General features: G+C 40.8%; 1 protein-coding gene across 4 annotated transcripts in view; it reads left to right on the top strand.

Annotated features, from left to right (window-relative positions):
• The window catches only part of arhgef3 (Rho guanine nucleotide exchange factor (GEF) 3), a 223,559-nt gene extending 219,855 nt beyond the window's left edge, over positions 1-3,704 (top strand). For all 4 annotated transcript variants that reach the window (XM_051694813.1, XM_051694817.1, XM_051694815.1 and 1 more), the window contains one exon: positions 2,013-3,704. In XM_051694813.1, coding sequence (XP_051550773.1) covers positions 2,013-2,299 — 287 coding nt within the window. In that variant the 3' untranslated portion in view covers positions 2,300-3,704. The remainder of the gene's footprint in view (positions 1-2,012) is intronic.
• Positions 3,705-14,032: the final 10,328 nt, after the last annotated feature.

The following is a 14,032-nucleotide window of genomic DNA, read 5'->3' on the forward strand; positions in this document are numbered from 1 at the left end:
TGTCCGGGGGAGTGGCATGCAAATACCACTCACCAATTTTCATTGGCCTTTTATCAAAGACCAGAGGTGTCTCGGGCTCCCAAGAGTGACCCCTAGTGTCGCTACATCGACACAACGTCTCGTTCCCTCCATCAGGGAGCGGAGGTTACGCAAGTAACCAGGACATTTTCCTAATCAAAAGATGTCCACTTATGTGGACAGTGTGTCTAAGTTTTCTAATTTTCTATAAAGCTGAATAAATAATTCTGATTATAAAGTAATGGCCAGCATCATCAAATTCTGAATCTATGTACTGATTATCATTGTCCCATGTCTGCCAAACATGTTGAACATCATCTGCTGCCTGAAATGGAACTTTTGCTAGATTTTAGGAGTGAATGCACTAAGCTGCATAGAAAGCTATAAGATGCACCTTATTTAGTGAATGACTTAACCTCCAGTGTGCTGTCTGTCTGTACTGGTCTCAGAACAGTTCAAAATGCACCTTATTTTCATCCTAACTCCAGCAGCATTTTTGAGTTTTTGCATGAATACATTAATTCTCAGTAATGGATTTTTTTTAAAGCGGCATATCAAATGAAACTAGAGACGCTGCTCTTTACACCCAAACAGGTTTCAATCAAAAAACTTAGAGGTTTCTTACCAGAGGCACTTTTGTTGGCACTGCGCCCATAGGAGTGCTTCCTGGAAATCAACGTCATGCTGTTGTGTCATGTGATGTGGTGCGGCAGAATTTTAACCCTTAAATGACAGTGTAGAGTTTTGCGAACGGTATTCAGCTGGTTTTAATTCATTTAAATGATGCGTTGCATATAGCAAAGCCAAAATACAACGTCCACACATGTGGACATTGGGTCGCACACGGAACAGTTAAGCCCAAAGTATACTTATATAGTATAACAATGTATAACAGTCAAGCCTTAGTGTACACATAAAAACAAAGTATACTTTTGGCCATGCTTGCGTACACAGGCGTTTGACACATACACACACTATGAAAGATTGGCTGTACTCCTGATCTGCAGAGGGCATTAATGAGCAGTGCAAATATTTTTCCACCTCAGTCAGCAGAAAGTTTCTTCTTTGCCCAGTGTCTGGGCAAATCGTTCTTTGATTTAAGACCTGTAAATATGTCTTTCTAACCTTTCAGACTAGAGATGTACAAATGCAGGGATCTCTAAACTGTCCATTGCTGTTGTTGTCTACAGTAGTTTACTGGGGTTTCTATGAAGTATAGGTCTCTACGGAGCAATAATGGGCATTTCCCAATCTGTGGGAGTTTTCAAACCAGGATGGGCTTTTTTCAACTGAAAGTAGGGAATCTCAATGTATTAGGCAAATCGTGTAGTGGTTTGAAAAATGCCCATCCCGGTTTGAAAATGCCCACTGATTGGAAAACGGCCATTTTTGTTCTGCAGCAGAGACACTACTCTCTTTCCGTCTCTTCCATTTCTTCTTCGACAACTTTGTGAAAGCAACGGCCCAGTGTTGCCACCTAGTGGACCCACCAAGTAGTGCGTGCGTACCCTGCTGATGACGAAATTTATGTCACTCAACCTGTAAGCATACACTAGCTTATGCATAAAAACAAATTATACTTTGGGCTTTAGGAACAGTTGTTGACTTACACTAATGCTTTTACTTCTAATCGCTATCAAATCAGGTTTTCACTGTGTGACTGTGAGAAACATTTGTCTCAAATCTTCAGCTTTTAAAAAAAATTGTAATGCCACATTTCATTCCATATGGCATAACTACGCCTTAAAATCAGTTTACTACCCATATTGCATTTACAAGTTAAAAATGTCCATCCGTTTGGGTAATATATTTTAATTTAGCAAATCACAACATGTTCAAATTAATGTTTAAATTAAACATTAAAACTAGTCTAGGAAATGGCAAATGAAAATTTGTGTAACTGATAGGTTGTAAGTTGTAGAGTGCTGGTAGTGCACAGTTCAGAACAAATTTCTATACACGCCTCATGTCAATCTCTGTCTTTCTCCATCCAGCCAAGAACTTTTTCCGAGTGTCATTTCGTAGCAGTGGTCAACTCCAGACGCACTCATTCCAGGCCAGCGACGCCTTCAACAAACAGCAGTGGCTCAACTGCATCCGACAGGCCAAAGTTGCCATTGGAACCTGCAACTCTGACGGCCATGCCCAGTTTCAATCAGGGCCGAGAGTGCCCCCTGTGGAAAAAGCGGGGCAGTGTATGCAGCACAGTGACTGCTCAGACTCTAGCATGGACACTAGTGATGCTGGCATGGACGTGAGCATTGAATGCCCACAGACATGAACGTCACCCCTGTGAAGGTCTGTACATAGACATTTGCCATCATCTCTGCATGACCAACAAACCTATTCAATATTGTGTCTGTGGAGATGCAGGCTTGTACAGGAAGCACTTCTATAGATCTTCACTTCTCAAAGTTTCATGTTATTCTTGTGCTTTTCTCTTTAACTGTGCTGTTTTCTGTGGCAGTCAAATCTTTCACAAACTTTTTGATTCATTGATTCAACATCTCTCGATGGGGTCTAGATGTCCGATATCCCACACCCTGTAACAATGGGTCTTACTTTTCACTTAAAGGAATATTTTACTAAACAAATGGTCACGTTGTATTTAAAGGTGAAATGTTGCTCAGGTGTTGTTTCAATATTAATTTGATAATCACCAAAAAAAATTAAAAATAAAAAAATAAAAGCTAAGAATGTTTTCACGACAATCAGAAGTTGATTTGAGAGCCGATCACAATATTTGTCAATAGTGGAAGATCTGTCTGTCTGGTGCTCGGAAAGAGGAAGGTGTCAGGTATCGGACGGAATGGTGCTTATCATTTCATCAATGGGTAAAGTCGCCACAGGTCATGTTTTCTATATTCCTCTCTTATGTGTCGCATCACAGCAGGATAAAGCCATTCATGACTGAAGTTCTGTATTTATGCTCTTTATATAAGAATGATGACAAATATTGAAAGTTAAACCACAGTCACATACAGAAGAATGGATTGCAGCTTCAATATGGAAAATATTCAGAAAAGCACTTTGATTTTGAAATTAGATCAGTTGTAACAGTGTAAACTAAGGTTTTGACACATCTGGGACATCTCGAGTTGAACAGTTTTATGTGAACCTGTGGAATGTGATTAATATTGTGTCAGAAATATCACAACACTGTAGCAAATTGTTGAAATACAACATTGCATAAACTTGGACTAAATAGAAGGTCTCTAGTGCCATGTAGCTCAGCTAAACGTTTGTCATGTGTTTGTGTGTGCCAAAACTAATGTATCACAAACACAATCTGCAGTATAATGTAAAGGAAAAAACAAACCTTGCCAAAATGTATTTGGTTGTGTTCAGGTTTATCCTCTTAAAGTATTTTATTTAGTTTCTTTAACCTTCTTTTGATTACCTTTTTTTTCTAAAGTATTGTTTTGAAATGTATGATGTAAGATGTTTATTTATAGCTTGTTTTTTCACCTGATTTACAATTGTGTTTTCCTGTTTTGGTTGGAGTTGGATTTAAAGGAAGTGATGTCAATGAGGGTTTATTAATGGATGGGAATAAAGAGTGGTTTAATGTTCTAGAAATAAGTGATGAGAAAATGCACAGGGTCGTATAGAAGTGTATGAAGTTAAGACTGGGTGGAACAGATTAACTGATGGAAAGTGTTTAATAAAATAAAGAATAAACAAGTTCAAAACCTGTTCATTTGTGTTTATTTGCCATTCTGAGTGGAGAGTATTGCTAAATGTCATGAGTAGGCAGTCTCACTTTCTCAAATATTTATATTGAAAGGTGGATTTATGTTCATTTGATATTCCCAATCAGCTATGTTGCCTAATGAGAAATATGGAGATTTGTATGAGCTCTCAATAATTCAAGAGAATTATTGAGAGCTCATACAAATCTCCATATTTCTCTGTGCTCTCATATTGCAACTGTTAATGGTTTCATACAGGGGCATAGATTCCAGGGGGGATGGGTGGGGGGGATAACCACCCCAGTAATAAAAACAATCATTATTATTATTTAGTATAGTGCTCACAACACCCATAATTTCAAAGCAGCTTTACAGAAAATTATGCTTTAAAACTGTAATTGTGTCATTATGCGGTTTGATGAAAACACGATTGTAGATTATGTCATTAATCTGCCTTAGATGCCTTATTTTAACTGTAGCATGACTGTTTGTGAAATGAACGTTTCCCGAACAGACATTCACAAATCATAGATTTATATTGAAAAATTATCAAGGAGGTCTATAATACCTGGAAAAATCTATCTAATAATATTTGCGATTTAAACGTTGCTTGCAATAAATTTCGTTTCATCAGGGTACACGGTTATGCTGCGTTCCATTCAAGTTGGATGTGGGATATTCCTACTTAATATCTCTGATCATAAATGCATTCCATTCCCCGATATTTGGAAGATGATGTTTAAGAAAACAAAACTGCAATGCTCCCGTTAGTTTAGCAGGGGTTTGACTCTCATTAGAGATGTGTCCTAGAAACCCAGCTGATAAGCAATGCTGCAGCGCTAGCATTTGTGCTTCAGGTGTACGATTATCAAAAGAGATTATAATGTTTTATACACCTGTTTCTGCAAGCATTTGTTAAACAAGCTTTAATATCATTTTTATCGATATTACTTAATAAAGTGAATGTTTATCACTTTGTATATCTCCCTGAGTGTCGACATGTTTTTGTGACATCATGCCCTTTCATCTCGGTGAAATCAGAGTTTAGAATTTCTGCACGAGCTTACAAGTTGTAATTCTGACTTCAAGATGCATTCCATTGCACTTTTCCTAGTTGGAAGTTTTAAAATCCGACTTTCCGAGTTGAATGGAACGCAGCACTACTTTTCAAAACTTGATCCTACACTGAATGCTCAAGCAGCCTAATTTACACTTAATGCTATAACAATGCAAAAAGCACTTACCAGTTTGCTTGAAGTGAAAATCATCCTCCTTTCCTGATTAATAAATTAAGCAATCACATGGTCATGCAGAACATCTCGTGTTTTTAAATCCATAAGGATCTCTTTCTCAATGGCAATAGTGGCAGTAATGACAGTCGACTCGTCAGCAAGATCTCGCGCACTTCGCTTTCAAATTATGTCACTTAAAGCGTGATTGCGTCACTCAACGCCAGCTAGAAGGCCTCGACCGGAATATATCCTAAAGATCACACCCACCTAGAACAAATAAATCAATCTGATTGGCTGATGAATCTGACAATCTGACTTTAGTTGCCCATTCATTTGCACTGATGAGGGATTCTGTGGAAACTCTGAAGGCCTAATGGGGTGGAGCTCAAACTCACACGCTGCTTCAGATTTGGGCATGTGATTTGTGAAACAGTTGTCACACTTTGCTTGTAAGCATCAAGGAATAAATTCTGACTGGATAAACCTTTCATTTTTTTCTATTTGTTTGTAGATTAATTAAGAGTGGAAAGCGATTAAAAATACATAAGCAAAAAGGTGATTGAGAATGAAAGGATGAAAAATAATTATTTAATTGGCATGTTAGGCCAAAGGATTTGCTGGTCCTGAGAATTCGCCACTGTATATATATATATATATATATAATGTATTAGTTCTTTCTGGTGAAGTCTATCCTAAGTCTGGGCAGTGAAGTTGCCCACGAAATAGAAGTGTGTGCAAAGCTGAAATCTATAGTTCATTTTTCAATTTCAAGTAAGCTGAAATTTAAGATAGTTTTGATTTATTTAACATTTTTGGTCACTAGATAATCCAAACTTCCATTTGTGTTATTTCACTGTATTGATGACTTGGGCTATTTTTCACATTTAAGAATAATAATAGTGTTGGAGAAGCTGTAGCTTCCCAAGCTGCAAGTTACTGATAGCTTAAAGTAGTAATTATAATTACAGTTGTTACACTAAAAAAAGTATAGTTAGCTACACTACTAGTAACTATGTAAAAGTAGCTATAACTACTTTGAAACTTTTTTAAGAAGCTTATATATATATATATATATATATATATATATATATATATATATATATATATATATATATATATATATATATATATTGCCGTTCTGATTGCAGAATTAATCTAACTTCATAGTTATACATTTTAGGGTAACATTAAGCAAATTAGGGTGACAATATTAAATTAGACTTAAAAAATAATACAACTAGAAAACACACTATTTTGTATAACCGAGTCAAATTATAGTGATAAACAGCAGCAATATAAATTTAAATATTTAGCACCAAAAAAGAAGGCAAATTCCCTTTAAGGCTGTGTGTGGCTCAAGTGAATCATTGAATCATTTATGTGAACTAGTTCATTTATATAAACTGTCTAAAAGAACCGACTCACGAAACTGAATTGGAGTTCCCAAATTTAAATATAGGTGAATCGTTTTACACAAACTGTCTGAAAGAACTGATTCACTTAAATGGTTTGATCTTCAACACATGTGAGAGGACAGTTTAGGTGAGCGTGTCTGTTCTCCTCTGGCTATACAGTATAAACGTAATGCTGTAATTCCAATTTTAGTTAGTTTTCCCAATTTATACTGGACTTGAGTTACACATATCCGAGTAGATTGAGTAGAAAGAAATTATACCACAACAAGACAAAATTGAGCCACAACACAATAGAAATAAGCCACAACATAATGGAAAAGCAAAAGCACAATTAAAATTAACAGTAAAAAGTCATGTGGCAGTCTGACTCAATGCATGCAAAATCAGGATGCTGCTTGGAAAGAAGCACTGAGCTGCTCGTCTCACTGCAAATCACTCACAGAAGAAGTTCACTCAGAAGACAGTCCATGTATTCTAGAAATGTCTTTATGAATATAAATTGATGTGATATTGTGGCGAGCAGGGCATGGTCGAGCAGTAAGGATGGACACCTTGGAGGAGAATTATCTCAATCAGCAGGGAGAGAGATAAAGAGGAGCCAGGGCACCAGTTCGAGAGAGCGAGAGAGAGAGAGAGACACGAAGCTGTGTGTGTTGATGTGTTTGTGCATGTACTGGTACTGCTGAAAAGCAGTGTTAGTGTGATCAGTGAGCTGAAAAACCACTTGGGTGTGTGAGACACTGAAAAGTGGAACAATAAATGTCTTGTGTGTGGATGTTAACCCAGCTCCCACTTCCTCCTTTCCACATTAAGAACGTGATTTACCACAGATACATTTGGAAATGTTGATGAAGTTATATGCAATAAGAGTTCTGCTAGAGACCCAGGTATGCATTGTCCACAGCACTTCAGGACAAATAAGTACAGCATTTCTATACTTATTTCTGTTCTCACATTTTTGTTGTCTTGAACCTTAATTTCATTGTGTTGTGGCTTCATTTCGATGTGTTGTGGCTTTTTTCTTTTTGTTGTGTTTTTATATATAAATACATATATTTTTTGCTTTTATTTTCTTTGCTAATTTGAATTTGTTTTGCACCCCTGGGCCACCATAATAAAGTGTAATTGAAGTCCATGCTGAATTAATTGCAAGGGTACATGATAGGTCTGAACAGGCCTTAAAATGAAGCCCGAACTGGACCCATTCCCGAGACTGTGTGACTCAACCCGACTCTAACAAATCTTTAGTGGCCAGAATTTATTGTCTATGACTTCATTCAGTAAGGCTGATTAGACTGGGACAGTCCCGATTTTACAAGCCAGGTCCCAAAGGAGGAACAGTTGAGATGTCGTTTCTCATCAATATAATGTAAGTCTTATCTTACATGTTTTACCAAACTGACATCTCTGTGCTTCGTGCATTTTCTGTCATGAGAAACTATAGACGATAATAAACATACTTAGATTTAGACAACAATAAACAAACTTACATTTTGTTTATTTAGTGTTAAATTAAGTAGTAGTACTTTCGGGAGATTTAATGTTTCATTTAGGTGTTTTGTCTCAGAAGTTGTTTCTGTGGCCTGTGCAGGCTCTTCAGCTAAAGGCACAGATGTTGTTGTGGAAGACTGTAGCTGGGTTTCCATCCAAGTATTTTTATGCACATTTTGAAATTGTGCATAATAAATCCTAAATGGAAGTGCATGGCATGTGAATAAACTCAGAGTTTTGCATTAGGTAAAATGTGCATAAATGTAATGGAAACCGTATACTCACACAACAGTTACGTGTTTTTACCATTCTTGCACATGCTATGAGTGTGCGACAGCTTGATGTGACTGGCCCAATGAAAGGTCCGACCTTGGCACACAATTCTTCAAACATAGCCCTTGACATTTGGAAGCGTTTAACCCACAGCTGGTTGTTAAAGTGAGTCCTCACAATCCACCAGATCAGTTTTGAGTGCGGGCGCTCCCAGGTATACGGAGGCTGCTGGCATCTGGCAGCACAGCCATTTCAGCCCATATTGTATCAGATTTAATACTTACTCTGCGGCATCTCCTGGCATCATTTAATAAAACGAGGTACAATTGCTCCAATCCTGCAAATAACTCCCTGAAGCAAGGAGGTCTTTCGGCTACCAAACCTGGAGTCGCAAGTTCGAATTCAGGGAGTGCTGAGTGACTCCAGTCAGGCTTCCTAAGCAACCAATTGGCCCGGTTGCTAGGGTGGGTAGAGTAACATTGGGTTACCCTCCTCGTGGTTGCTACAAGAATAGCGTGATCCTCCACATGCACTAGGTCTCAACAAGCCACGTGATAAAATGCATGGATTGACTGAGATTCATCCTCTGCCACCCGGATTGAGGCAAGTCACTACGCCACCATGAGGTCTTAGAGCGCATTGGGAATTGGGAATGTCAAATAAAAAAATAAAAAAACAAAATAAAAAAAGAGGTCTTTCAGCTGCTCCAACATGACAAGGCGGCTCCCTCAAGATAATGCACATGAAGTAGTGCAGAAATCGGCAACCTTGTTGACAAGGAGAACCTTTTATTTTCCAAGTCAATCGCTGTGCTGAAATTTTCATCATCAATCCCTTTTTTTTTTATTAGGCGTCCAAAAAACAAAAACAAAAATAAACAAAACAAATAAAAAGCATATTTAACTCAGTTAAATACAGTTAAATACCACATATATAATACACTTAAATGATAAAAATATATCAAATCAAAATAAAATAAAATCACTTTTATTGTCACACAACCATACACACAAGTGTAATAGTGGGTGAAAGTCTTGGGTGCAGTTCCGAGCAACATAGCAGTCATGACAGTGATGAGACATATACCAATTTACAATTGATTTACAATCAAACAGATTTACACATCACAATTTACATATCTGATATACACATAATTACACACAACACAATATACAAATAATAATATACAATATACAGTATACAATACACACAATAGAGAATATTGTACAGTATACAATACACTGAGAGCAGCCCATGGGTTGGGTGGCTGGAGTCTCTGATGATCCTCCGAGCTTTTTTCACACACTGCCTGGTATATATGTCCTGGTGGGAGGGAAGCTCACCTCCGATGATGTGTCTGGCAGTTCGCACCACACTTTGCAGGGCTTTGCAGTTGTGGGCAGTGCTATTGCCATACCAGGCAGTGATGCAGCCAGTCAGGATGCTCTCTACAGTGCTGGTGTAGAACCGTGTGAGGATGTGGCGGTTCATTCCAAACTTCCTCAGCCGTCTCAGGAAGAAGAGGCGCTGATGAGCCTTCTTCATAACGGCCTCAGTGTGGATGGACCATGTGAGTTTCTCAGGTGATGTGGACACCGAGGAAGTTGAAGCTGCTGACTCTCTCCACCGGTGCTCCATTGATGGTGATGGGACTGTGTTCTCTGTCTTTTCTCCTTAAGTCCACCACAAGCTCCTTTGTCTTGCTGACACTGAGGGGGAGGTTGTGCTCCTGACACCAGCATGTCAGAGTGTGCACCTCCTCTCTGTAGGCCGTTTTATCATTGTCAGTGATCAGATCTACCACCGTCATATCATCAGCTAACTTAATGATGGCATTGGAGCTATGTGTTGCCACACAGTCATGTGTGTACAGGGAATACAGGAGTGGGCTGAGAAAACAGCCCTGCAGGGCTCCAGTGTTGAGGGTCAGTGATGAGGAGATGTTGCTGCCCAATCTAACCACCTGGCATCTGCTTGACAGGAAGTCCAGGATCCAGCTGCATAGCGAGCTGTTTAAGCCCAGAGCTTGGAGATTCACATAAAGCTTGGAGGGCACTATGGTGTTGAATGCTGAGCTGTAGTCTACAAACAGCATTCTCACATGTGTTCCTTTTTTCCAGGTGGGAGAGAGCAGTGTGTAGTGTAGATGCAATGGCATCATCAGTGGAGCGGTTGTTGCGGTAATCAAACTGCAATGGGTCCAGTGCTGGAGGCAGCACAGAGCAGATGCTGTCTCTGATTAGCCTCTCAAAGCATTTGCTGATGATGGGGGTCAGAACAACAGGACGCCAGTCATTTAAGCAAGTGATTTTGGATTGCTTTTGTACAGGCACAATGGTGGACGTTTTAAAGCATGTGGGGACCACAGACAAGGAGAGGGAAAGGTTGAAAAATGTCCATAAAAACACCAGCCAGTTGGTTCGCGCACGCTCTGATGACACGGCCCGGAATGCCGTCTGGACCCTTGGCTTTACAGATATTCACCTGTTGGAAGGATCGGGTTGCATCCGCTACAGAGACGGAGAGTGACTTAACCTCTGTAGCTTCGGCCACGAGAGCTCTCTCCGCAAGGGCGGTGTTATTTCCCTCGAAACGAGCATAAAAAGTATTTAGCTCATCCGGGAGAGAGGCAGCGTGTTCATAGCGGAGTTTTTATTCCCTTTAAAGTCCGTGGTGATATTAATTCCCTGCCACATGCTTCTAGATTTGGTGGTGTTAAACTGTCCTTCAATCTTGTCCCTGTACTGGCGTTTGGCTTCTCTGATAGTTTTGCGGAGTGCATAACTGGCTTGTTCCTGCTCCTCTGCATTCCCGGAATTAAAAGCAGAGGTCCGCGCATCAAGTGCCGCGTGAATATCGCTATTTATCCATGGCTTCTGGTTGGGGTGGATCCGTATTGTTTTAGTCGGAACAACATCCTCTACGCACTTTCTGATGAAACATGTTACGCTATCAGCGTACACCTCGATGTCGTCATCAGAGGCAGACCGGAACATCTCCCAGTCCACGTGATCAAAACAGTCTTGTAGCGTGGAATCTGATTGGTCCGACCAGCACTGGATCGTTCTGAGGGCTGGTGCTTCCTGTTTCAGTTTCTGCCTGTAAGCGGGCAGAAGCAGAATAGAAGAGTGGTCTGATTTGCCAAATAGTGGGCGGGGGAGGGATTTGTAGCCATTCCGGAAGGGAGAGTAGCAATGGTCCAAAACCCGGTCCCCTCGTGTGTTGAAACTGATGTGTTGGTGGTATTTTGGTGCAATTGATTTCAAATTGGCTTTGTTAAAGTCCCCGGTCACAATGAACGCAGCCTCAGTGTGCGCGGTTTCCTGCTACTTATAATCCCATACAGTTCCTTGAGTGCCCGGTCTGTGTCGGCTTGTAGCGGGATGAACACAGCAGTGATAATGACCGCTGTGAATTCCCTCGGTAGCCAGAATATAGTATGAATATAGTCTCGTTATAGATGAAAGGAGACAACATCAGTGTCGACATTGTTGATTATCAAGGAGCCATTTCTTGAAATTGTTCTTGAATGAATAATAAAATGGGGATTCTCTAATTGATTCTGGTATTGAATTTAATGAAAGAAAACCTGGCTTTTGTACAAAATGAGTTAACACAAATTAGCTTATTTGATTACTGATCATGAAATTGCGTGGAATCTTAAATATTTTGTATATTATGTCTTTGTAATTGTAACAGTTTGAATGAGGAAGCGGGAGATGGCGATTCCAACTTATGAATGTCAAAATAATACATATTATTTTCAAAAAACGTACTAAAATAATACGTTTGCTTCAATGCACAACGATATAGCTTCATATAACTTACATTTTCAAAACAGCATTGGCCAACACACAAACTCTCTCTCCCCTCACACTCTGTGGACTGGCCCTTTTATTTCCCCCATCTCTCACTGTGAACACAGGAACAAGCAATTATCAGCAATTCATCTCATGTAATAACCCTTACTGCTTACTCTCTTTCCAGACGAACGCTTGACCATGCCCTCGCCTCCACATTCCCCCACTGCCCGGCTTGGGAACTGTCAAGACTGCCGACTCCAACACCCCCCCCCCCCCCTTTCTGGAGAGGAAGTCCGTGACAACCATCTGGGCCCCTGGCCTGTGGACCACCTCGAACTTAAATGGCTGGAGTGCCAGATTGGCATCCTCCATGCGGTGGAGCCAGTGGAGTGGGGCATGGTCCGAACAGAGGGTGAATGCTCATCCCAACAAATAGTAGCGGAGAGTGAGGACCACCCAGTTGATGGCCAAGCACTCCTTCTCTATGGTGCTGTTCTTAGTCTCTCTCATAGAGAGCTTCTGACTCATGTACAGCACCAGGCGCTCCTCCCCCTCCACCACCTGGGACAGTGCAGCACCCAGCCCCCTGTCCGATGTATCTGTCTGCAAAAAAAAAAGGGAGAGAGAAGTCAGGGGAATGCAGAAGCAGCCCGCCACAAAGTGTGGCTTTTACCTGCGTGAATGCTTGTTGGCACGGATCCGTCCACTGGACCGGGTCTGGAGCTCCCTTTCTAGTGAGATCAGTCAGTGGGCTGGTGACATCAGAAAAATTAGGCACAAACCTTTGGTAATAGCCAGCCAGCCCCAAGAAGTGTCTCACATCCTTTTTGGTCTTGGGTCTCAATCACCACGGTTTTATCAATTTGGAGCCACACCTGGCCGTGACCCAAGTGGAACCCCAGATACTGTACCTCCACCCACCCAATTGCACACTTCTTCAGGTTTCCTGTGAGCCCCGCTCGTCGCAGTGACCTCAGAACGGCCCCCAAATGCTACATGTGCCACTGCCATTCATAACTGTAAATAATGATGTCATCCAAATAGGCAGCGGCATACACTGTGTGTGGTCTGAGGACCCTGTCCATAAGACACTGAAACATGCCCCAAACAAACTGAATAGAAGAATAGTTTGTCAATACGAGGCATTGAATACGCATCCAATTTCGACACCGCATTGACTTTCCTATAATCCATACAGAACCGGACTGAGCCATCGCTTTTAAGCACCAGAACCACCGGCTGGCCCAATCATTGTGGGATTCTTCATTTACTCCCATTTCGAGCATGGCCTTTAATTCTTCCTGTACTACCTGTTTCTTGTGTTCGGGTAAGCGGTAGGGATGACTACATACCACTACCCCTTGGGTAGTCTCGATGTGATGTTCTATGAGATTAGTGCGGCTGGGGAAGAGGCGAGAACACATCCGAAAATCCTTTTGCAACCTGGCAACCTCCATACGTTGTGACGGCGAGAGGTGGTCTCCACAAGGGACCCGGGTGAACTGATTGGCTTTTAGATTCACTTCTGGTCCAAGCTCCTCCCTCTCTGGAACTACTGTCACCAAGGATATGAGGATTGCCTCTCTCCATGGTTTTAGTAGGTTGAGGTGGTAAATCTGACATGCCCCACCCCTATCTGTACGCACTACCTCATAGTCGACTTCCCCAACTCGCCGTGTGACCTCAAAGTGCACTATTAATCCTTGAGATTTTGAATGTTTTCATGAGCTGAATGGGAGGCTAAACAAAAAGTAAAAATGTGACGAGACTGAAGTATACCCAACAGACTCATGCAGCACGTGCAAGCCATTTGCCCATCACGAGCCAGCAGCGCTTCACTTTCAGTTAATCACGCGAGTAAACATGCCGTTTTGCTTCGGTCAGGCTGCGTGGATGACAGCCTACATTCCGTGTTTCATTTGTTTCTGTTTGCTTTCAGAACAACACGTTATGTAATAAGGAAAACACCACTATTAATCCACAATGTCACATTCAAAATTACATTAAACAATTAAAAGAGAAAACATAAATCCACATCATGGGTTAAAGGGGTTACAAGGGAAAGGAGGAGGCGAGAACAGGCTTGCCAATATAAATAATAGTTTAAT

This window comes from Myxocyprinus asiaticus, chromosome 50 (genome assembly GCF_019703515.2).
Source record: "Myxocyprinus asiaticus isolate MX2 ecotype Aquarium Trade chromosome 50, UBuf_Myxa_2, whole genome shotgun sequence".
NCBI classification, from domain to species: Eukaryota; Metazoa; Chordata; class Actinopteri; order Cypriniformes; family Catostomidae; genus Myxocyprinus; species Myxocyprinus asiaticus.